The 25214-nt window shown below is 46.9% G+C and overlaps 1 protein-coding gene across 7 annotated transcripts in view; it reads right to left on the bottom strand.

Moving 5' to 3' along the window:
- Positions 1-25214, bottom strand: part of tanc2a (tetratricopeptide repeat, ankyrin repeat and coiled-coil containing 2a) — a 1096529-nt gene that overhangs the window by 93951 nt on the left and 977364 nt on the right. For all 7 annotated transcript variants that reach the window (XM_085966617.1, XM_085966618.1, XM_085966619.1 and 4 more), the window contains 2 exons: positions 7254-7362; positions 6338-6460 (listed from right to left, as the gene is read on the bottom strand). In XM_085966617.1, the coding sequence (XP_085822743.1) occupies positions 6338-6460; positions 7254-7362 (232 nt within the window). The remainder of the gene's footprint in view (positions 1-6337; positions 6461-7253; positions 7363-25214) is intronic.

Genomic DNA, 25214 nt, shown 5'->3' with positions numbered 1-25214 from the left:
CCCTTCCATAAAACAATGTTGACTCTGCTTGATTGTACAGGTAGACTATCCTTTATCCGAAAACCTCGGGACCAGCCGTGTTTCGGATTTCGGAAGGTGGGTCGGCGGGGGTGTCCGCGGGGGGGGGGGGGGGGGGTCGGCGGGGGGGTCGGCGTCGGCGGGGGTCCGCGGGGGGGGTCGGCGGGGGTCCGCAGTCGTGGCTTGTCCGTCGCTGCTAGCCTGGAATGCAATGAAGTTCCGCATTTCCACCAACAGGTCGTCGTGCTCGGTCGGAACAGGGGCCGGCACCGCCGCGGGCTCAGAGCTCTCGTTGCTTTCGAGCCTTTGGAAGAGAGTCAGGTGGTTCCGCGGGGGGGTCGGCGGGGGGTCGTGCGCACGACTTACGCTGACCCTCTGCTCAGCGTAAGTCGGCAGGGGTCGGGGTCGGCGGGGGTCCGCGGGGGGTCGTGCGCACGACTTACGCTGACCCTCTGCTCAGCGTAAGTCGTGCGCCACTCTGGTCATGTCGTGCGCACGACTTACGCTGAACGAAAAAACCTTCGGTTTTTAGAGGGTTTCGGTTTTCGGAAGTTCGGATAAAAGGTAGTCTACCTGTATTATGATTTTCTAAATGTCCTGCTATTACTTCCTTAATAATGGGTTCCAGCATTTTCCTAATGACAGATGTTAGGCTAACTGGCCTATACTTTCCTGCTTTCTGTCTCCCACCTTTCTTGAATAGGGGAGTTACATTTGGGGTTTTCCAATCCGCTGAAACCACTCCAGAATCCAGGGAATTTTGGTAAATTACAACCACGCATCCACTATCTCTGTAGCCACTTCTTTTAAAATCCCAGGATGCAGCGCCCCGGCGAAGTTAGCGCCCCAAAGGGGGTGCAACCCAATTTTTCCCCCAGTAACTTTTAATAGGGAAGTAGATGCTTGAAAAGAAAGAAGATAAAAGGATATGGGGAAAGAGTAGAGAATTGAGATTAGACTAGTTAAGACTCAGTTGAAGAGTTAGCACCAACGCAGGCACAATGGGCCAACTGGCTTCCTTCTGTGCTGTCATTTCTATAATTTTGTAACAGAATTTCACACAACTTAAATGCAAAAGCCTGATTTTACAATAAAGGAAAAATAAGGTCATCAGATTTTCCAATCATAATAAAGTAACAGTATAGATATTCTGGATTGGGCTATTCAGAATTTGTTATGTTCCAAGTTCTCAAATATATTTACACTCATGTTGGGTTAGCCCAAATAAATACTCATGGTCTGGCAAATGAAAAATGTGAATCATTTTATTTGTTTAAAATACTCTGGTCAAGTTGCCAACTCGACTGAATAAGTTAACTTTTATATTTTATGTTTCTCTCTTTCTCCACCACCGCTCTTTCCCTCAAGCAGTAACTATTGCCGAGGGCAGCGGCCCTCTGGCACTTCAGTCAAACGGTAATGTTTTGCGGAGGAGCCTGCGCAGTGAGTGCCGGCAGATGTTCACCATCGCCCAGCTGAGACTGGCGATCTCAGCACAGACCCAAGGATTGATGCTGGGACTTTCCAGGTTTTAACAGCTAACACACCAAGTGGTGCATTTAACTCACCGAGCCACTGGGATGGGGTTGGAGGGGGCTGGTGAGAGGAGGCTTCTTTCTGTTTTGGTTGCGAATTGAAAGGCAGCATTATGCTTTGGCCTCACATTAGGAATTGGCCAAGAACAGTCCATACTCATTTCAGTTGTAAGTTTTAAACAGTCAGCAGTGACAGGATGCTCTTATCTCCGTCTGTCTGGACTGATGTTAACTCTGGGCCTGCGGTACAAATCCCCCACCCTTCCAGTTTAGATTAGGCCTTAATTCTGTATTAGATGTCTTGCCGAGAATTAATCTTATCTAGAAATACCTTCCAATTTCAGATGGTTTATTGCACAAATTCACCCTCTCTTTAATGTAAGCATCAATAAAATAATCCTCTGAGCTGCAACAGCATTTTTGCACAAAAAATTGAGGATGAACATTTCACTTCTGTCACCTTGCAAGATAATTATTTCAATTTCTGTTAAGCAGAACTATGTTCATGTGTTTTGCATTGCACGTATTCAGAAAGTCAGATTTGCACAATATATGGGTGGGCTTTAAAGTAATAGGTTAAGCACTGAAATGGTTAGAGATTGTACGTCATTTTTACTTTTCAGTGCCTTGTGGCTTAAAGAAGGGAAGGAAAAAACACTGCGGTGCCTCCGATCTTCATTGTTCAGCAAAGATTTGATGCTTACATACCCGGTTTGAAACTTCCTTACTGGCCCCTTTTGTGTTTCTTCGGCCAAGTTCTTATGCATACAAGATAAACTCAGATGAGGAAGGTCATTCAGCCAATCTTAGCTCATCCATCCAGAAAGACACAATCCCCTTATCATGGCATCTATTTATTTCTTCACTGCTTCCAGAAGTCATTCCATGTTAATCACTACAACCTCCTGACATCAGTCCTAAATTTACCTTTCACTAATTTGAAGCTGTCACCCCCTCATCCTCCTTTCTTATTCATTCCCAAATTTCACCCAAGTTACATGTCGTCGTGGTGTTTTCCACATTCCAGTCGGGTGTCGCTTCCTCAGAGGTTAGTCAGGAAGGCTCCTCTGCTTGTAAATTCATGTTGGCCACCCTTTACTAGGTGATCACACAGGTCATCCTCAAGTTTACTCCTGATAATCAATTCTATTACTTCACACAGTACTGCAGTAACACACCTTTTGGTTTTGAACACAAAGTTTCAAAGCTTCATGTGAAATATGCCCAAAGTTTCAGAATCAGCCGAACAGATTTGTTGAAGTCCTAGCTTGAAGGACCTCTGCTACATCTGGGTTCTTGCAACATACTTCTATCATGTGTCTATAAAGAGTGCAGAATAATATCACTGGGTTGCTGATTGTGTTTAACCCAAAATAAGTGTTTAGATAATAGATTCAGTGGAAAAATAAATAAAAATCAGAAAACTGTAATAGTAATGGTTATCTTCTCAAGCAGTCACAACATTTCAAAGGAGGTTACTCCCCAACATAGCAACAATACCCTTTAAAAACATGCGTCATTTTGGAGTTTCACCTTCAAGACTTGTACTTTTTTGTAATTCTACTGTAAGCCCAGAGGTTGTAATGATTTATGTTACACAAGTAAGGACATCAAAATGTACCAGTGAGGAAAGCATGGGTGAGTTATGTAAGCCATCCCCTACCAATGAAGAGTAAATTGAATTCAGCACTCGCTGTTCAATTTAAATGAGTGGGAGATGGGTTACTGTTTGACCTGGAATGTGTCACACCGTTATGAAATATCACCACCACTCATCGTGTCTTGATCTGTTCACGAATAGGACAGTTTGGTACTATACACTACAGGAAAACCTTTGACTAAATCAAATTGACTGCTAAAGGGTGGGGACTTGAACTACCAAAGAATTATGAATTCATTTTAATTCTTTTTGATTCCTTTAAAATGTGTTGAAACATTGAGTGCTAATATTTGAAAAACTGACTTGGAGGAATTATTGAGCCAGATGACATTGTGAAGGAACTGCATTAACATATATAGGTGACATGAGGTGATTGTTGAAGCATGCCCTGTTAATGACTGTGTTGCTGCTGATTTTAATTGAACTGACTCACACTTACTTCAGTAACTCATCAAATCAGCCATGATCTAATAGAATGGCGGACCAGGCTTGGAGGCCTGAATCCTTGATAGCAAGGCAGCATTTGACCGAGTGTGACGTCAAGGAGCCCTAGTAAAACTGAAGTCACTGGGAATCGGAGGGAAAACTCTCCACTGGCTGGAGTCATACCTAGCACAAAGGAAGGTGGTTGGAGGTCAATCATCACAGCCCCAGGTCATTGCTGCAGGAGTTCCGCAGGGCAGTGTCCTAGGCCCAACCATCTTCAGCTGCTTCATCAATGACCTTCCCCCCATCATAAGGTCAAAGGTGGGGATGTTCGCTGATGACTGCACAGTATTCAGTGCCATTCGCAACTTCTCAGATAATGAAGCAGTCCATGCCCGGATGCAGGAAGACCTGGATGACATTCAGGCTTGGACTGATGTGGCAGGTAACATTCACGCCACACAAGTGCCAGGCAATGACTATCTCCAAAAAAACTGAGCATCTAACCACTGACCCTTGACATGCAACGGCATTACCATCACCGAATCCCCCATCATCAATATCCTGGGGGGTCACCACTGATCAGAAACTTAACTGGACCAGACACATAAATTCTGGGGCTACAAGAGCAGGTCGGAGGCTGGGTATTCTGCGGCGAATGTCTCACCTCCTGACTCCCCAAAGCCTTTCCACCATCTACAAGACAGTCAGGAGTGTGATGGCATACGCTCCACTTGCCTGGATGAGTGCAGCTCCAACAACACTCAAGAAGCTCGACACCATCCAAGGCAAAACAGTCTGCTTGATTGGCACCCCAGCAACCACCTTAAACATTCACTTCCTCCACCACCGGCATACCATGGCTGCAGTGTTTACCATCTACAAGATGCACTGCAGCAACTTGCCAAGGCTTCTGTGGCAGCATCTCCCAAACCCGCGATCTCTACAACCTAGAAGGACAAGGGCAGCAGGTGCATGGGAACACCATCACCTCCAAGTTCTCTTCCAAGCCACACACCATCCTGACTTGAAAGTATATTACCGTTCCTTCATCATTGCTGGGTCAAAATCCTGGAACTCCCTCCCTAACAGCACTGTGGGAGCACCTTCACTACACGGACTGCAGCGGTTCAAGAAGGTGTCCCACCACCACCTTCTCAAGGGCAACTAGGGATGGGCAATAAATGCTGGCCTTGCCAGCAATGTCCACATCCCATGAACGAATATTTAAAAAATCCGAACTAGCTCCCCCATTCAGATTACTGATGTTTAAATAAAACATCGCTCCTCCATCCACAAGAAAACCTCAACAGAAGGACAAAGCCAAAAGATGGAAGGTGCATGTGTCCTTGCATGCCCTGCACCATAGATTGATTTTTTTTAAATAATGTTTAACAATAATGCCTGTATAAGGTCTTCACATCTATGATAATTAAGCTGACAACTTGCAATAATTTGCCATCTGCTGTCAAACTCAGAACCAAATACATCAGTGAGAAGGTAATTTGTTGAACCAAAATTTTGATGTAAAAGTTGAGTCACTTTGGCAGTTGAGCTTGGAAAAGTCTAACTTGTTAACAGACAGTCATCATGGATTCATGTTTCACTAACCTGCTGCAGGTATTCAAAAACATTATTGACCTGGTAGGTGGAGGAAATGCAATTGCTATACAGGAAACTTTGGTTTATCCGGAGGTTGTATGTCCGGAATACTCGATCTAACGGCAAAAATCAGGAGCCGTTTTCTATAAGTTTTTTTAGTTCTCGTTGCTTTTTTTTCCCCCAGTCAGGCACTGCAAGGTCTGTAGCTATAGCAACAGCTTCAGCTAGAGACGCTTGCAACTGCAGCCGACTCTTTAGAAGCTGTTGCTAAGCAACAGTGTTTGTTGTCAGATACGGAGATGAAAACCTCCATATGCTTCAACATTAACTTTGTATGTCCGGCAGTTTTGATAGATCGGCAACACGCCGGTCCCGTCAGTGCCGGATATCACAAAGTTTCCTGTACATTTCAATTTTGGCAAGGTTCTAAATCTGCCATTAATGATTAAGATAAGGATAGAATGTGAAATATGGAGCTAGACAGATCATTGGCTTAAAAACAGAAAACAGGGTAGCCACAAATGGAGACTTTTTAGACAAGAGAATGATTACAGGGAGAGCAGCCTACAGGAAATAGAGGATAGCCAGAAACTGGAACTCAACAAAATATTGTGCTGGATAGATTATCTATACTCTGAAGTATTCAGGTACCGGGGTCATAAATTACATTTAGATGTGCTCTGGAGAGCGAAGAACTTGATGGATACGATATGAAGATAAATAGGTGGGGCTGATCTATCTATCATTATTATTTGCCACATACCATAAATAAAACTTGTGTAAACAGCAAACTCTGCCTTCAAGGTACGTTGTAAGCTTACTAAGTCACTACTGTTCACTTAATTGCAGTAAGTGCTGAAAGCAACAATTAACCAGAGAAAGATAATTACAGCACGCTGTATGATTTTTGTTTTGCATCAAGTTTTGTTTCAGTCAAGTTACAAAATCATTGCCAAATTCATGCCCACGTGGAACTGGTTAGTGATTCCTGAAAAACTGCTGTGAACAAGATTGAGGAGCTCTATAGCCCCCTTCTTGGGTTGGATTCAAATTTATACATATGACACCCAGACTTAGCTATTAATTATTGCTTTACCTTGATGTTTGGAGTGTATAAATTGCGTAAAGATGCTAATGCTGTGGACAGTCCTTCTGTGCTATAAGATATCCACAGCCCTTGCAGTATTGAGGATGAAACCCCTACTTTCTTGCTCAGACCCTTAAAGAGAAAAAATAGAATCAGTGAACACTTTTGCCTGCCATGGTGAAACAAGAAATGACTATGTTAAATGCTCAAACACAATAAACCCCAGACAGAGGCTAATTCACTCCTGTCTGGTTTGTGTACCTATGCACATACAGCATATGTTACATAAAGTTAACAATTCATCCCAGCTACATGACACGAATCATAAAGAGCAACAGCCATCCTCTCTCTCCTAACCGATATTCTTTCTCAACTAGCCTCTCAATATCATACAAGGACCAGAATCCCAATGTTAAGGAGATATAAATCCCCAATTGAATATGCTGGTTAAATATCTTAAAACAAGCAAGAATGAATAAAATGGGTGTAGCTAGGTTTGGGTTTGCGTTTTTAATTTGTATGCATTGAACAGAAATGTTGCCAGTGATGAGTCATTGATTGATTGGAGCTGACTGTTGTGCTGGTGCTCTGATGGAATGACAGGATCTGCGTTTGCAGTCTCTTTTCACACAGTGCATTCCTGACCTTACTGCACTGTTAGGGGTAGGCACTGGTGGAAAGGCAGATAACCTTCCTACAGAAAAGGAGGGAAAATAAGAGGGAATGCAACCTTTAATATTGGTGGGCATCATGCTGGGGCAGCACAGGTTCAATCTGCCACTCCAATGAGTTACCAATATCAGCTGTATCATGCTAACTTGAGTCATCCTCTGGTCACTCAGATTACACAGCTCTGCCATTCAGTTATGCACACATAATAGTGATGTGACATAACCTCTTCAAATCTGTTTTCATAGTCAAATACCTTGAATATGTGAGCTTTAAGGATGTGGTGTCCCAGTTCAATGGTCTGTTGGCGGTTCAGTTTGCCTTCTTGACGAGAGAACCAAAATGCCAGTAACGTATGGCCGCTCCTAAATAAAAATACAGAACTAATTTTAAAATCATGAATGTTGACACTCCGAACATAGACTGGAGACAACAGTATATTACTCACGATATAGGTAGAGTCTAATTTACTTCCAAAGGGGGGTTCTGCCTCCACATACAATAAAGGAAAGTGATGATACTATGCAGGAAAAAAAGCAGCCACCTAGCGCACTGGCGCTTTAAAAGTTTGGAGCCTGGGTTGGTGGGTGATCCTTGCTGCCTGTGATATACCCAGAGTCTGAGGTTGGCCTTTCCTTGGCGCTGTGGGTAGCACAACAGCCAGATTGCAGGGGTTTGAACAGAGAATTTTGGGAAAGGTGAACATCAAGCTGGGGTGGTAGCAATGTACTGGTGGGCTTTGGAAAGGAAGGAAGGGCTAGATGTGGAATTGATGAAGGTTTTTTGGCGAGGTGGGGGGAGGTGATGATAGCAGTTCTGAAGGACTGGGGAATGGTGCTTAAATAAAGGATATTGGAAAATGGGGAAGCAGAGGTAGCTGAGTATTTAGGAAATGGGTGGGGAGTGGGCTTGTAAACGTCAGTGAGATGAACCTTCTCTATGTTGACCAAGAAGTAATCACTGTATGAGTAGGGTAAACTCTAACTTTTCCTGATTGATCAGACCACACAAAGAAGTCATGTCCAAATGGCAAGCTCCTGCTATATGATGGACATCTGCCAGAGGAAAGGTTAAGAGCTTGGGCTTGTTTTCGACAGAAAATAGATTTGAAGTGATTTACAAGATTACAAATGGTATTGACATTTAGCCAGTCAAGTTATTTACTATGGATGCTTATTCAGCACATCATGGAATGATACATATACAAAAAGAAAAATATAATTTAAGCCAATAGCTCGAATGCTGTGCTTTCATGCTTTTTGTGTAGCACCACAAATTGTTCGCACCAGCAGTGGCACACCTCTAAGCATCAGTGCTTCACTCTAGTTCATAATACTCTCTTAAACAGCCCAAGTTTGGAAGGAAGCAATCTACAAGCCAACTCTACACTAGATGCATTTCACAGCTCAAGTAAGTGTACAAGAATACCAATATTTCAAATATCCAGCACTGAAATCCTAGCGGGTTCAAATACTAGTAGACACAAGTTTACAAATTAAGATGTTAGAATAAGAAAGTGAATCAGGTGGAACTTTTTCACTCAAAGGCTGATACGATTGTAATTTATTTGTCAAATTTAAGACAGCAATCAAATAGCATGCAAACTTGTTTCAGACAACTAAAAACTGAAAAAGGTAAACTTAGTAAAACTTCTAACTAGATTTTCTCCCTACACTCCCCGAGAGACTGAAGAGATAGGTTAAAACTACCAACCAGCACACTGAGCGAACTTTCTTTGATGCGAGACCTGCTGCTTGCAAAGGGAGAAAAAGAACTGACAGTCTGCCTTAGAGGCTGTGTTAAAACAAAGTGGATCATGACAGCCCAGTGCATAAATATCTGAAAAGGAAAGTATCCCAGATGCTTACTATAAGTAGATTTGGAACATGTAAGAACGTTGGATCTGTACAACTCTGGCATTTGATATTTTGGGAAGGGTACTCATTTGAGTAACTTAACCAAAATAAAACAGGAAAGGAGTTGTGCAAAGCACAGTGTTGTGCCTAAAAGTCATGAACGCCGTCCTTTCTAAATGAGCAATAATCCTAGATTACTAAGTATTTGTGTTTTAAAAATTCCCATCAACATCATGGGAGTTGTGGAGCTTCTACAAGTAGAGAACTAACAATGTGGGACAGTGTGATAATGGATTACAAATTATATCTGGCACTTGGGAATCTGTAAAGGCAAATGTAATTTACACCTCACTGACTTGAGTGCTTGATGGTGACAATGAGCAATCATCTATCACCTTAATGATTTATTTTTCAACAGGAACAAAAAATTCCATTATAAACTATTTCTTTTCACCTTCAATCAGGCAGATACATCATATGCACCATGATGAATCTTTTTCCAGCTGCCTGCACTACTGTTGTACAAGTCATAGGCTCGAATACTACACTGTTGAATGTTTCTATTCTTGACAACGTGGCAGAGAAAAATTAGTGCAAGTCTTTTTTTGTAATTTAAGTTTTTGCTGATTTTTTTAAATTACAGATCATCGTAACATACTTGATCCAGGACATAAGAAAATCTGTGAGTATTAGATGCAAGTTGTAATAACATTAATCCTTTCGAACAATTATGGTTAAGGCTAGTAATTTGTCATATCAAGGACAGTTGTAGGCAAAATCACACTCCTCAAAAGCCAGGTCAACGTATGCCCGAGTACCAGCTCACCCCTCTGCTCTGTAACCCATTAAATGTAAAATTCTTGTCCTCAACTTCAAATCCCTCCTTGGTCTTGCGCCACACGATCTTTATGAGCTCCTTCAGCCCTATGTTCCCTCTTGCATGCTTGGGTCCTCCGACTCTGGCCTTCTTTGCATTCCCTCACCCCACCACAGGATCTTCAACTCCATCAGTCCTGCTCTCTGGAGCACCCTCCTGGATAAACTCCTTCACCTCTCTTCAGGGGAAAAATTCAGTTGGTTGCGCCTCCCGTTAGCGCCTTAAGAGGGCGCTAACGGGACGCAAAGCAACTAGCGCCCGGGCGCGGCACTGCCCACGCCTCCCGCAAAATTCAGCGGGAGGTTAGTGGTGGCGCTAACCGGTAGTGCCCTGTGGCGCTGGCGATGATGTCATTGGCGTGCGCAGCGCCCCGCTCACAATCTTCGGGAGCGCCCCGACTTACCGCCGGACGCCATGTCCGACGTGGTCAGGGGGGCGTACCTGCGGCCGGGGAGGCGCAATTTAAAGGCGAGGTGCGGGGTGGCCATTTTTGTTGCTGGCTGCCTGCCAGCGCTCCCATCCTAGACCTCCTGAAACGCCCCCCCCCCCCCAGTGGAGTGCTGGCTGCCCTCCAAGAGCCCGGCACTTCTCGAGTGCCGGGCTCTTTTGCCTGCACTCCCGATCCCCGGGGGCCCAGCTGGGCCCCAGGTCGCGCTGCATAAGGCCCCTCCCCTTTAAGAAGGGGAGGAAGGCCTGCAATACCGCGGCGCGACGTGCCACAGCATGTGGCGCTGCGGCACAGAACACCGCAATATTGACTCTCAGTGCCCCAAGAGGCTTCTGGAAGCGCCCCGCTTCCCTCTTGAGGCGCAACCACTCAATTTCCGGCGCGGGGACGTTAATTTTTCCGGGGCGCGAAGGGGCGCGACTCAATTTTTAGCCCCTCATCTTTAAAAACCTCTCAAAGCCCATCTTTTTGACCAAGCTGTCAGTCTCCTTTCTGAGCTCAGCAAATGTTTCTTCATTTATAGATAGGCTAAGTGAGTGGGCAGGAATTTGGCAGATGGAGTATAATGTGGGAAAATGTGAAGTTACCCACTTTGGTAGGAAGAATAGAAAAGAAAAATATTTAAATGGAGAAAGACTACAGAAAGTGGCAGTACAGAGGGATCCGAGTGTCCTCGTACAGGAAACACAAAAAGTTAACATGCAGGTGCAGCAAGTAATTAGGAAGGTAAGTGGAATGTTGGCCTTTATTTCAAGGGGGATAGTGTAGGAGTCGCTGGAAATCAACAGACTGCGAGACTTTCGTAGCAGCAAAGAAAAACGGGTGTTAGCTTTATTAACTCTCCGCATGGGCCTCGTCGCAGGGCTATAACGTCATCACACAATCAACAACTCTTAAAGGGACCCTGCCCCGATAACCCAACCAAGTTCTGTACATAACGTGGAGCGATAACAACATTGGCTAAACATAGTGAATCCCTATGTGGTCTCCGCCACATACGTCCCCCCAGAATTCACTAGAACTGGCAATGTCAGTCGTTGAGGGGCCCGGATCACACGGTCGAAACAGCTCCTGAAGTCCGGGGCGGGGACCGGGGGGGGGGGGGGGTGGTCGCTGGAGGGTCCCCAGGCGCTCGGTGGTGGACTGAGGGTGCAGAAGCCGGAGGTCGGCCCCGCCACGGGGGCTGAGCCAACCCAACGGGTCGGTCCAGATCCAGGTGGGCCGGCTTAAGGCGGTCCACGGAAATATAGTCTGGCTTACCGCCGACGTCCACCACGAAGGCCTTGTCCCCGGCTTCCAGGACGCGGAATGGTCCGTCGTAGGGTGGGTGAAGAGGTCCCCGGTGGGAGTCGTGGCGGACGAAAACGTACTCCGCCGCACGAAGGTCGGGCGGAACGTGGGACTGAGGGAGACCGTGCTGCGACGTGGGCACCGGCGCGAAAACCTTGGCGTTGTCCAGGAGGGCGGACCGCTGATGGGCTGCGGACCAAGGTTCCGTTGCGTTGGGGACGAAATCCCCGGGAACCCGCAGCGGCTGCCCGTAGACGAGCTCGGCGGACAGAGACTGGAGGTCCTCCTTGGGGGCGGTCCCGAGTCCCAGCATGACCCACGGGAGTCTGTCGATCCAACTGTCGCCCCGGAGGCTGGCCCAGAGCGCGGCCTTCATGGAGCGATGAAACCGTTTGCACAGCCCATTAGCCAGAGGGTGATATCCGGTGGTGCGGTGGAGTCTCAACCCAAGGCCTTGGGCGACAGCGTTCCAGAGCTCCGACATGAACTGGGGCCCCCGGTCGGAGGAGACGTCAGATGGGGCGCCGAACCGGGCGACCCAAGTGTTGATGAATGCCCGAGCCACATTGGCGGACGTTGTTGACGACAGCGGGACGGCTTCTGGCCATCGGGTGGTTCTGTCGACCATCGTGAGGAGGTGGGTGAACCCGCGGGAGGGCGGCGGGGCCCCACCAGGTCCACATTAACATGGTCGAACCGCCTCTTGGGCACCGTGAAAGGAGCCAACGGGGCCTTAGTATGGCGATGCACTTTCGAGCGCTGGCATACCACGCAGGTATTGGCCCAGTCGCGAACGTCCTTCTTGAGCCCGTGCCAGACGAACTTAGCCGCCGCCAGCTTCTGTGACGGCTTCCTGCCCGGGTGGGAAAGGCTATGGACGGCGTCGAAAACCTGCCGTCTCCACCCGCCGGGGCGCGGCTGCCCAGCGGAGACGTCGCACAGGAGCGTGGTGCCAGCATCATCAAACGTGACGTCCTCTAACTGAAGACCCGTAACAGCCGTCCTGTAGGCCTGGACGTCCGGGTCGGAGGCCTGGTCGGCCGCCATGCGGGTGTAGTCGATGCCGAGGTGTACGGCCCGGGAGAGACAGTCGGCGACGGGGTTGTCTTTCCCAGCCACATGCTGGATGTCCGTCGTGAACTCGGAGACGAAGGAAAGCTGGCGCTGCCGACGGGCCGACCACGGCTCGGATATTTCTGGCCAAGGCGAAGGTCAACGGCTTGTGGTCCACGAACGCCGTGAACGGGCGGGCCTCCAGCAGGAAACCAAAGTGTCGGACGGCGAGGTAGAGGCCGAGAAGCTCGCGATCGAAGGTGCTGTACTTCCGCTCGTTGGGGCGGAGCTGCCAGCTGAAGGCGGCGAGCGGCTGCCAGGTGCCGTTGACCCACTGTTCATAGACGGCGCCGACAGCGTAGTCCGAAGCGTCAGTGGTGAGAGCGATCGGCGCATCGGGCAACGAATGCGCCAGCATGGTCGCGTTAGCCAGGGCCCTTTTCGTGTTCGTGAAAGAATTGGCCATCTCCTTGGACCAGTCGACGGCGAGCTTGGCGGGCTTGCCTTTGAGGGTCTCGTAAAGGGGCCGCATAAGCTGGGCTGCCTGGGGAACGAAGCGATGATAAAAGTTCACCATGCCCAAAAACTCCTGCAGGGCCTTCACGGTGAGAGGTCGCGGAAAATCCTTCACGGCCTCCACTTTCGACGGCAGTGGCACCGCCCCGTCCTTCGTGATGGGGTGCCTGAGAAAGTCGATCGAGGACAGCCCGAACTGGCACTTGGCCGGATTGACGATTAGGCCGTGCTGGCTGAGGCGTTCGAAGAGAGTCCGGAGCTGGGACACATGCTCCGTCCTGGAGGCGCTGGCGATGAGAATGTCGTCCAGGTAGACGAACAGGAATGGCAGGTCCCGTAACACGGTGTCCATTAGGCGTTGAAAAGCCTGAGCAGCGTTTTTGAGACCGAATGGCATGCGGAGGAATTCGAATAGCCCGAACGGGGTGATCACCGCGGTTTTCGGGACGTCTTGCAGCTGGACGGGGACCTGGTGGTAACCCCGAACGAGAGAAAACAACTTTCCCGGCCAGGCGTGCGGAAAAGTCCTGGATGTGTGGAATCGGGTAGTGATCGGGGGTCGTAGCGTCGTTGAGGCGCCGGTAATCGCTGCATGGGCGCCAACCGCCGCCTAGTTTCGGTGCGATGTGGAGGGGCGAGGCCCACGGACTGTTCGACCGGCGAATGATGCCGAGGCGCTCCATCGTGTTGAACTCGGCTTTAGCGATGGCGAGTTTCCCCGGGTCGAGGCGCAGACAGGCGGACCGGTAGTCGGAATGTGGTGTTCTACCCCATGCTTGGTGGCGGCGGACGAGAAAGTGGGCTTCGTGAGGTCCGGGAACCCAGCGAGGAGGCGGGAAAACTCGTCGGAGGCCGAGAGTGCGCTGGACAACTTCGTCGTGCCGGAACCACTGAGCGAACACGGGAGCGAACTGAAAGTCTCAGCGTTGGCGAGACGGCGGTTCTTGACGTCCACCAAAAGGCCATTGGCGCAGAGGAAGTCAGCGCCGAGAAGGGGGGTGGACACTTTCGCTGTAACAAAGTCCCAAGCGAAACGCTGCCCGCCAAAACACAGTGCCACGCTCCGTTTCCCGAAGGTACGGATGGAACTGCCGTTGGCGGCTTCGAGGGCGGGGCCGTGGTTCCCCCCCCTGTATGTCTATGGTTGATGCGGGCAGGACGCTCACCTGGGCACCCGTGTTGCAGAGGAAACGACGTCCAGAGTCAGTGTCCGTAATGAATAACAGACTACCTGAACGGCCGACAGCCATGGTAGCTAATGAGTGGGCCTTCGCGTTTCCCGACGCGGTAAAGCTGCACGGGGGCCGGCACTTCTTAGCTTTGGGGCAGAACTGCGCGTGGTAGAAGCACATGCTTGGGGGCTGCCGCCGTTGGGCTGTGGCGGTGGGGGCAGAGCCCCGCATGGCCGCGCAGTATTGTTGCCTGGCGGAGAAAAATTCGTCGGCCTCCTTGGCCAGGTCGCGGAAATCACTAATATGAGAGTTGGCTAAAGCCGACAGTACCTGCCCTGGCAGCTGTTGTAGGAACAGTTCTCTGAAGAGGAAGCACGGCTTGTGCTTGCCCAGGAGGGTTAACATGTGGTCCATCAGTTCTGAGGGCTTGCAGTCGCCAAACCCGGGTAGAGAGAGAAGCTGGCGTGCGCGCTTGGGTTCAGTTAGTCCAAAAGTCTCTAGGAGGTGCGTTCTCAGCATCGCAAATTTGTGGTGCTCCGGGGGGTCCTCGAGCAGGCTCACAACTCTGGCCGCGGTGGAGCTGCCGAGAGCAGAGACGACGTAATAATACTTGGTGTCGTCCGCGGTGATGTCCCGGAGTGCAAACTGAGCCTCGGCCTGGGCGAACCAAGCGGCAGCCTGTCGCTCCCAAAACTCCGGTAATTTGAGAGAAACGGCGTTCGTCGCCATCTTGGATAAAGTCTTTGGAAACGTCCAAAAGAGAAACGGGGTCACCAATGTAGGAGTCGCCGGAAATCAACAGACTGCGAGACTTTCGTAGCAGCAAAGAAAAACGCGTGTTAGCTTTATTAACTCTCCGCATGGACTGAGGGACTCGGCCTTGTCGCAGGGCTATAACGTCATCACACAATCGACGACTCTTAAAGGGATCCTGCCCCGATAACCCAACCAAGTTCCGTACATAACGTGGAGCGATAACAACATTGGCTAAACATAGTGAATTGTGTTACTGACCCTATGTGGTCTCCGCCACAATAGGACTATAAAAGTAGGGAAGTCTTGCTAAAACTGTACAGGGCACTGGTGAGACCACACCTAGAGTACTGCATACAGTTTTGGTCCCCTTATTTAAGGAGGGTTATACTTGCATTGGAGGCAGTTCAGAGAAGGTTCACTAGTTTGATTCCTGGGATGGAAGGGTTGTGCTAGGAGGAAAGATTGAGCAGGTTGGGCCTATGCTCATTGGAGTTTAGAAGAATGAGCCGTGATCTTATTGAAACATAAGATTCTGAGGGGATTGAACAGGGTAGATGCTGAGAGGATGTTTCCCCCCGTGGGGGAATCTAGAATGATGGGGCATAGTCGCAGAATAAAGGGTCGCCCATTTAAACGGAGATGAGGAGGAATTTCTTCTGTCAAAGGGTCGTGAATCTCTGGAATTCTTTACCCGAGAGAGTTGTGGAAGCTGAATCATTGAATATATTCAAGGCGGAGATAGACAGATTTTTGAGCAACAGGGGAGTCGAGGGTTATGGGGAACGAGCAGGTAAGTGGAATTGAGGCCAAAATCGGATCAGCCATGATCTCATTAAATGGTGGAGCAGGTTCGAGGGGCCGAATGGCCTGCTCCTGCTCCTATTTCTTATTTGTACCTTCAGACATTTTAACATTAAAGGTGCTATATAAATGCAAGCTGCTGTTGTTGTGCATTACAGCAGCTTGCATTCTGCAAATTCGTACTCTAAATTCTGTAAATCAGTACAGTAAGTTCATCAGAGCAAGCAGTCAACTCAGCTCCCCCAGATTGGGGGAAAACTTTTTGATTAACATTGCTCTTTCCTGCTCAGACTTTAGTATGAATTCTAATTGCTCTCTATTCCTGACTTTAAAAGGAGGAAAGGATTTGCATTTATATAGCCCCTTTCACAGTTCATGACATCCCAAAGCACTTTACAGCCCATGGAGTACTTTTGAAGTGTAGTCACTGTTGTAATTTGGGTAGCGTAGTAGCCAATTTGCACACAAGGTCCCACAAACAGCAATGAGATGCATGACCAGATAATCTGTTTTTTTCTTGGTGATGTTGACTGAGAGATTGGCCAGGACACCGTGGGAACTTGCCTGCTCTTCTTCGAATCGTGCCATGGGATCTTTTACATCTACCGGAGGGGCAGACTGCGCCTCGAATTAACGTCTCATCTGAAAGACAGCACCTCTGACAATGGAGAACGCCCTCAGTACTGCACTGGAGTGTCGGTCTAGATTATGTGTTCAAGTCTCTGGAGTGGGACTTGAACCCATGACCTTCTGACTCAGAGGTGAGAGTTGAGCCACAGCTGACACTTTAGTACTAGGTCTCATTGCTCTCTCTCCGACATTAGTATTAGCTCTCATTACTTTGTCTCTGACTTTAGTACCGGATCTTATTGCTCTCTCTCTTACGTTAGTACGTGAATTTGTTTCTCTCTTACTTTAGTACTGGATCTCACTGCTCTCTCTCTAGCACTGGCTCTTATTGTTCTCTCTAGTACTGGCTCGTTGCGCTCTCTCTCTAGTACTATTCCAATTCCAATTCAAATGCTTTATTGGCATGAAAGTTTACAGAGAACCATATTGCCAAAGCTTACATAGCAAAAAGGTACAGTTTTCCAACATTCTGTAGGTGTCAATCGATTTGACATTTGTTGGGTACATACAATATTACTTTTAAACAATATTAATTTTAAACAGTCTTTGTACTTCATTTGGTACGTTCAATATTAATTTTAAACAGTCTTAATTTTAAACAGTCCTCAGGTTGTGACATGTTGTTACATATTTGGCCCCAAGGTATGGTCTGTCTCCTTCTCCTAGGACTAATCTCAATTTTGACAGATCATCCAATTCCTTGAAATCTGGGGTTGTTTGGCTTAGCTTGTTGAATAATATGTTTCTTGATGTGTTGAATTTTTCGCATTTTAGGAGGAAATGCATTTCTGTTTCAACCTCGCCGGCCAGACATTGATCGCATATTCTATTCTCTCTAGGCTGCCAGGATTTCTTGTATCTGCCTTTTTCAATTTCCAGTTGGTGGTCGCTTAGTCTGTACCTGGTGAGGGTCTGTCTCTGTTTTGTGTCTCTGATGGTCGTGAGGTAGTCTGCCAGTTTATATTCTCTTTTTAGGGCCCGGTAACATTCTAATCTGCTTTGGCTTTCGGTTATTTTGTTCCAATGTTCCAGGTAGGTTTCTTTGCATTTTTTAATGATTTGGTTCACTCGGATTGGTGTTTGGACGGCTGTGTTGGTCTGGGGCTGGTCAGGGTCCGGCTGAGTACTTAGTTTCAGTAGCAGCTGACTCAGGGGACTCTTTTCTGGGTTTAGCTCTTGGGTCTGAAAGGCTTTGAAATGAAGGGTGTCTGGGGAGCTAGATTTGAGGTGATTTAGGAAGTTTAGTGCTCGTTTTTGGATGTTTATTATCAGTGGGTATCTGCCTAGTTCGGCTCTGCATGCATTTGTTGGCGTTTTTCTTTGGGTGCGAAGGATGCTTCGGCAGAATTCTGCATGTAGGGCTTCTATTGTGTGTTTTTCCCATTTAGTGTAGCTTTGGTGATTTAGCGGGCCCCATACTTCACTACCGTACAGTGCAATGGGCAGGATTATGCTGTCAAATATTTTGAGCCAGATTTTGATTGGGATTTGGATGTTGTAGAATTTTCTTTTTATTGCATATAGGGCTCTTCGGGCTTTTTCTTTTAGTGCATTCACTGCTATGCTGAAGCTCCCTGATGCTGTAATAGTTAGACCAAGGTAGGTGTAGCTCATAGTGTGTCCTATAGTGGTATCACTGAGGGTAAACTGGTATTTGTTTTCCTGACATCTGGGCCTTTTTTGAAAAATCATGATGCTGGTTTTCTTTAGATTTACTGTTAGAGCCCAATTTTGGCAGTATTTGTCGAGTAGGTCTAGTTGTTGCTGTAATCCCTGTTCTGTGGGAGACAGCAGAACCAGGTCGTCCGCATAGAACAGGGACTTCACTTCTCCATCCAGGAGACGGAGACCTGGTGACTCGCTTTGCTCCAGCATGTCTGCTAATTCATTTATGTATATGTTGAACAGGGTCGGGCTCAAATTGCAGCCCTGCCGGACGCCTCTTCTCTGGGTGAAGAAATCGGTGCGTTTGTCTCCAATTTTGACCCCGCATTTGTTTTTCAGATACATTGATTTAATAAGGTCATAGACTTTGCCCCCTATTCCACACTGAAGAAGTTTATAATAGAGCCCTTCGTGCCATATAGAGTCAAAGGCTTTCTTGAAGTCGATGAAACAGGCGAATATTTTCCCATTTTTTGTTTGGTGTATATGTTTTTCAATGAGGGTGTGAAGGGTATAGATATGGTCGGCGGTGCGGTGTTTTGGAAGAAAGCCTATTTGGTTTTTTCTGAGGATATTATGTTTGTTAAGAAAATCAAGTAATCTACTATTTAGAATACTGCAGAATAACTTCCCTAGACAACTGTTGACACAGATGCCGCGGTAGTTATTTGGGTCTGATTTGTTTCCACTTTTATATATGGGGGAGATTAGTCCTTGGCACCAGATATCGGGAAAACAGCCTGAGCGTAATATGATGTTGAATAGTTTGAGTATCGCACCCTGCATCTCCATATTGCTGAACTTGAGCATTTCATTTTTGATGTTGTCTGGGCCACAGGCTTTCTTTAGGTGGAGAGATTTTGTTTTTGTGGCCAGTTCTTTCCATGTGATTGGGGAGTCTAGAGGGTTTTGGTTGTCTTTAATTGTTGCTTCTAATGTGTGGAGTTTTTCTGTGACCTGATGTTGACTTGGGTTTGTTTCGTTTATTGGGATGTCTTTGTAGAGGTTTTCAAAATGTGTTCTCCAGATGTCGCCATCTTGGATTGGTAATGCTTGCAATTGTGTTGTACTCAGGTTATTCCACATTTCCCAGAATTGTTTTGGATTGGTGGAGTTTTCAATTTCTTCGAGTATTTTGTGGGTATAGTTTTGTGTTTTGTTCCTAATGGTGTGTTTATATCTTTTGAGGGTTTCATTGTATCTAGTACGTAGGTCCGGATTGTTTGGTTGGCGATGCTTTTGGTTTGATATTTTTCTCAGGTCTTTTCTGGCATTTTTGCATTCGTGGTCAAACCATTTCTTATTTTTATTTTGTCTTTTGTGACGCTTCCTCTTCTGTTTCACAAGGTCGGCTTTTACAGCTGCCTCATGGAAGATCATATTTATATCCTCTATGGCCATGTTTACACCATCTCTGGTGATCTCGTATGGGTTTTCTTTAAATTTTGATATTTTACTTGAGATCAGGTGACTTTAGTGCTGTGATGAATTTTTCTCCACTGTCTGGGGCCCATCTGTATGTCTGGTTTATTTTATGGAGCTTACTGGGTTCCTTTTTTGTGTCTGTAGTTTGGGCAGAAAGTTTAAGGTACATATTTATTTGGTTATGGTCTGAGAGGGGGGATTGCTGCCTGACAGTGAATGAGTTGATATCGCAGGGGTCCAGGTCAGTGATTGTATAGTCCACCACACTAGACCCAAGAGTTGAGGAGTATGTGAGTCTCCCTAGGGAGTCCCCTCTGAACCTACCGTTAACTATGTACAGGCCTAAGGCTCGGCAGAGTTGCACTACCTCCCTACCGCTTTTATTTATTTCACGATCAAGGTTGTTCCGATTTGCGATGGCTGGTGTGACATCTAAAGGGGTCTGGCCAAACACATGGTTGTTTCCCTGTGGGTCTATGAAGTCAGGTTCACAACCGGTCCTTGCATTTAGGTCCCCACATATTATCACCTTTCCTTGGGCCTGGAAATGGCTGATTTCCATGTGGAGAGTATCAAATAACTCCTCTTCGAAATATGGCGATTCTATTGGAGGTATGTAGATCGCACATAAGTAAACATCTTTTTTTGCTATTCCTATATTTTTATCTAGTTTTAGCCATACGTGTGATTTTCCCTGTTTTACCGGTGAGATGTGTTTGTCCAGTTCTCCCTTATACCACACCAATATTCCCCCGGAGGTTCTGCCCTTGCGTGTTTTAGTGTTCTTTACTGAGGGCACAATGATTTCATGGTACATTGGAGGACAGTGGGTCGGCACGTCCTTTTGGCACCATGTTTCTGTTAACACAATTATATCAATGTCTTTTATAGCTTTTAGGAATTCAGGGTCTGTACTCTTCATCCCAAAAGTTGAGGAGCAGAGGCCCTGGATATTCCAGCAGCTTATGTGGAAAGAACGCATTTATATAGTTCAATAAAACGAAATAAAATGGACCTATTTTGTGGGATGAGTGTGGAAACACTATTTTCTATAATGCTAAATGATGATTTAGTATAAATTTCATGAGGCATGCACATATATCTATCTAATAATAGTAATAATACTGATAAGATAACAATAATGATAATGATAAATAACAATATTAATAATTTCTCCGGCTTTCTATCAGGCTGTTCAGCATCGTCATGATCTTTCTCAGTTCTTGGTCTACAGTCTGTGGTCTAGAGGGGGGTCTTGGGTCAGGTATAAAAGCACGGTTCTGTTGTTGGTTTTGTAAAGGGGGGTGGGGGACATTGGTGGTCCTGTTTGGGCTCCCAATGGTAGAGGGGGTGGGAGGGCTGCGTCTTTTGGCAGTGTTTATGAGGTTTCTTGCGAAGACCCACATCCGCTGTTTGAGTAGATGTATTTCGTCATAGAGGTCCCTTGTGTTGATGTTTGGATGATGGGCCAGGGAGACGTTGGGGAGGACAGAACATCTCGTGTCGATCTCCCTGTTGGTGTTGTGGATTATATAGGCTGGGGTGTCCTTTCTGGGCAGTAGTGTGGAGATCACGATCCGCGCCTCGGGGAATTCCCTGCTGGCCTTTTCCGCCATCCTGCTCACCGCCCTAGCAGTGCCTTCCTGTAGGGTGCGTAGGTCGTTCGTGCCTGTGTGGATCACAATCCATTTGGGGCTTCCAAGGGATTCTTTGTTCAGGATCTTCATTGCTTGGTCTGTGTTGCTGCACCATTTTTTCAGGACTTGATGGTCTGGGAACAGCCTCTGGGGGTCCAGAAACTTTCCGTTGGAGTCGGTCAGCAGGACCGCCTGAGGGGCTGGTTTTTCAGACTGGGTAACAGTAGTCTGGGTAGGACTCGCCTGGTGGCTGGTTGTTGGCTGGGTTTCTGGGATATGTTGTGTGGCAGGAGCGGGGTTTGGGGCTTTCGGTGTGTCATCGTTTGGGGGGGTATCTGTCGGTTTTTGTGTTCCTGTGTGTGAGGACTGGGTAGCAGTAGTCTGGGCATGACTCGACTGAGGGCTGGTTGGAGCGGGGTTTGTGGCTTTCGGTGTGTCTTCGTGTGGGGTGGCATCCGGCGGGTTCTGTGTCCTTGTGTGTGTTGTTGTTGTGTCCTCAGGTTTTTGGACCTTAAGAGGTTTGTGTTGCCTGCTGAGCGTTTCTACGGTCTCCTTCGTTTTGTTTTGTTGAGTACGGAGTTCTTTGATCTCATTTCTTTGCTCCTCTATGGTCTTTCTCAGCTTGTGGATGGTGGACTCGTGTTCCGTTTTTAGCTGTTTGAATTCCTCCTTCAAATTCTTGGCCAGTGTTTCTCTGTATTCGTTGAAATCAAGTTCTAGTTTGGCCAGATTCTCTTTCATCATTGTGTTTTCGTTGAGAGGTGTGGGGGGGGTGGAGATGGACAGGGAGGTGTTTTCCTCTGCTGGTCTCTCTTCTTCTTCCTCCACTTGGCTCTCATCATCCTCTGTTCGACTCTCTTTTGCTTCCTGTCCATTGGTCCTCTTTGTGTCTGCCTTAGTTTTCAACTGGGGGAATTCCTTTTCGAAGGAGTCCAGATTTTCCACATTCCCCTGTATCATGATCTTTCTATTTTTGTTGTAGCAGCTTATGGTTAGCAGGGGGTCATCTTTATCTAGGTTTCCATCTTTACATATTTTCAGTCTGCCTCCACTGCCAATACCTTCACTGGAGACGTATGCGTAGTGTTTTTGTAAAGTCTCCTTCCAGGAGGTGACGTATTCGGTGTAGAATATGAGGTTGTTCTTCAGCTTAGTCCCTTTGTGTGTGGTATAGTCAACGTAGAGGATCTCTGGGTTATTTTTTAGTGTTGTGTACTTGTATTTTTCCTTTGCTTTATTTTTTGTGCATTGCTCAGGATATATCATTTCCCTGCTCATTGTAGTCGTTTGTTTTTTGTCTCAGATAGATAACTTTTTTTTTCTCTTTTTTGTGTCGTGTTCCACCTTAACCCACTTTTAGGTCCAAAATTGGGAGTTTTTCAGGGGTTCATCTTTGATATAGCTGCTCTTAAAGGTTTATCTTTCTCTTTCTCTCACAGGCTCTTGGTTCGGGTAGTTTATCGTTTCTCTCGGGTTTCTATTCCTTTTCCTCGCGGGTTTGTTGTTCTTTTTTCAGGTTTTTTCGAACTAAATTTAAATAGAATTAAACTTTTTCCGAACTAACTTTAACTAAAATGAAACTTAGGTAGAATTAGGTAAAACTTATTTCTCCGGCTTTTTTTTCCTCTTCCGATTCTCTCACTCGCTCTCCGGGTCTCGGACTCGCTCTCTCTCTCCGTGCTCCAAACTCGTCCACTCTCCGTGCCCCGGACTCATTCGCTTTCCGCGCTCTGGGCGGATCTCTTCGCGTCGTGGTGTCGGTCTCAGGCCCCCGGGTTTTTTGACTCACCAGGCTGTTTTCTGCCCTGGTCTCCCGGTCTCCGTTCCCGCGGTCTCTGGGCCTCGCGGTCTCGGGTTCACCCTCCCCAGGTCTCTTACTCGTTTTCCCGGTTCGGGCCGCTCCTCCCGTTCTCCGACCTTGCGGTCTCGGGTTCACCCTCCCCAGGCCTCTTACTCGTTTTCCCGGTTCGGGCTGCTCCTCCCGTTCTCCGACCTCGCGGTCTCGGGTTCGCCCTCCCCAGGCCTCTTACTCGTTTTCCCGGTTCGGGCCGCTCCTCCCGGTCTCCGATCCTGCGGTCTCTGGGCCTGCTCCTCCCGGTCTCCGGTCTCGCTCTCTCTCTAGCACTGGCTCTTGTTGCGCTCTCTCTCTAGTACTGGCTCGTTGCGCTCTCTCTCTAGTACTGGCTCGTTGCGCTCTCTCTCTAGTACTGGCTCGTTGCGCTCTCTCTCTAGTACTGGCTCGTTGCGCTCTCTCTCTAGTACTGGCTCTTGTTGCGCTCTCTCTCGAGTACTGGCTCTCATTGCTGTGTCTCTCGAGTACTGATTCTCTCTGCTCTCTCTCTCTTGTACTGGTTCTCATAGCTCTCTCTCTCTGACTTCAGTTGTTCACCCCCTCCAGATCCGTGTACTGGCTCCTAATTACTTTCTGAAACTTGACTCTCCAGGTCAGTTCCAATTTCCACGATGATTTTTCCTATTTATGCTACTTCTAGACAATATAACACTTGTCATGCTAGGTTATGGGATAACATTTAAGAAACAATTAAACAGTCTTAAAAATATCCAGCAAGTTCCATGCTGAGATTACCAGAGAGGAAAGTACTGCTTTTATAAGAGCAGATTAAAACTATTTATTTTGAAAATAGTGGCATGGTGGCATAGTGGATAGCACTGTTGCCTCACAGCGCCAGGGACCCGGGTTCGAATCCGGCCTCGGGCGACTGTCTGTGTGGAGTTTGCACATTCTCCCCGTGTTTGCGTGGGTTTTCTCCGGGTGCTCCGGTTTCCTCCCACAGTCCAAAGATGTGCAGGTTAGGTTGATTGGCTATGATAAATTGACCCTTAGTGTTAGGGGGATTAAATACGTGGGGTTATGGGGATAGGGTGGGATATGTGTTGGTTTAGGGGTTACGGGGATCGGGTGGGATATGTGTCGGTGCAGGCTCGATGGGCCGAAATGGCCTCTATCTGCACTGTGGGGTTTCTGTGATTTCTGTGATCTGTGAAAACATTTTGTTTCAGTTCATAAAAGTTTCAAACGTGGCTGACTCCAAAGGAAGTGAAATCTGAAGATGTTTCATGTCAGTAGCATTCACTTTGTTAATGCCTGAAGACAACCTGCCAATAAAATTAAACATGAATTTTACAGTATCTGAACTGCTGTAGATTTTGGATATGTTCCAACAAAGTCCTGCCATTCGGAGCAGACACAGAAAACATGGTCCAGTGCCCCCTCGTCAATACTGCACGCCCAACAATAACTCGCTCTCGATATCCCAGCCACTTTCAGGCATCCTCCAGAAACAGTGATATATGGGGGTCAACAGTGCACTCGCTCTGGTTCACAGCCGCTTTCTTTTCCAGAAACTGCTCGGGTATAAAGGAAACCTCTTCCACGAAGACCCGAATTCTTAATGTGCTTTAGGAATAAGATATTTATATATGATCTTAAAAACAATTTTTTTTAATATAATGTCCCACCAAAAGGAAGCAAAACATTTAGGATTTTGTGCCTGCAAAAACAGCAAGTATCATTTCAACCTTTACTCGCCAATTGCTGATAATTATTCTGAATAAATGTTAAACTCTGGAGTATACATTTATTCATAGACAAAGTATTTTGTATCCACTTACATTCTAAAAATTATATATTCCTATAACTTAATGTTCTTACTCCAGAATGTTACTCTCTGGTTCCTCTGAAGCTCCAGATATACCATTCTTCAGGCTTCTCTTCCTCCCTGCATCTTCACTATGTTGAAATTAAGTTTCATCGCATTGTCTCACTTTAACTCTAAAGCCCCGATTTAATCTAACCCACCCTGCGGGAACGCCCGTTTTACACCTCGCCCGTCTCCACTGGCTTCAGTCCGACCTGAACCCGCCGGGTGGGTTAGGTTAAAATTGGAGCTTAACTCTTTCTTTCCTAGGTTCTCCGAACAATGGGACTCCTTCTTTCCCTCCATTTTTCCTTCCTTTTACAACATTAGGCTTTTAAAACCCAAGCTTGGCATCACCTCATCAGAACTTTCTGATCAACCTGGCTTTCCATTTTATTATTATTCACCTTAGAAAATGAGTAAAAATTGGCC

Source organism: Somniosus microcephalus, chromosome 24, assembly GCF_052327205.1.
Source record: "Somniosus microcephalus isolate GS21.2 chromosome 24, FLI_Smic_1.0, whole genome shotgun sequence".
In the NCBI taxonomy this organism is placed as follows: domain Eukaryota; kingdom Metazoa; phylum Chordata; class Chondrichthyes; order Squaliformes; family Somniosidae; genus Somniosus; species Somniosus microcephalus.
The sequence above is the reverse complement of the archived record's forward strand: the minus strand, read 5'-3'. Positions and strand labels throughout refer to the sequence as shown.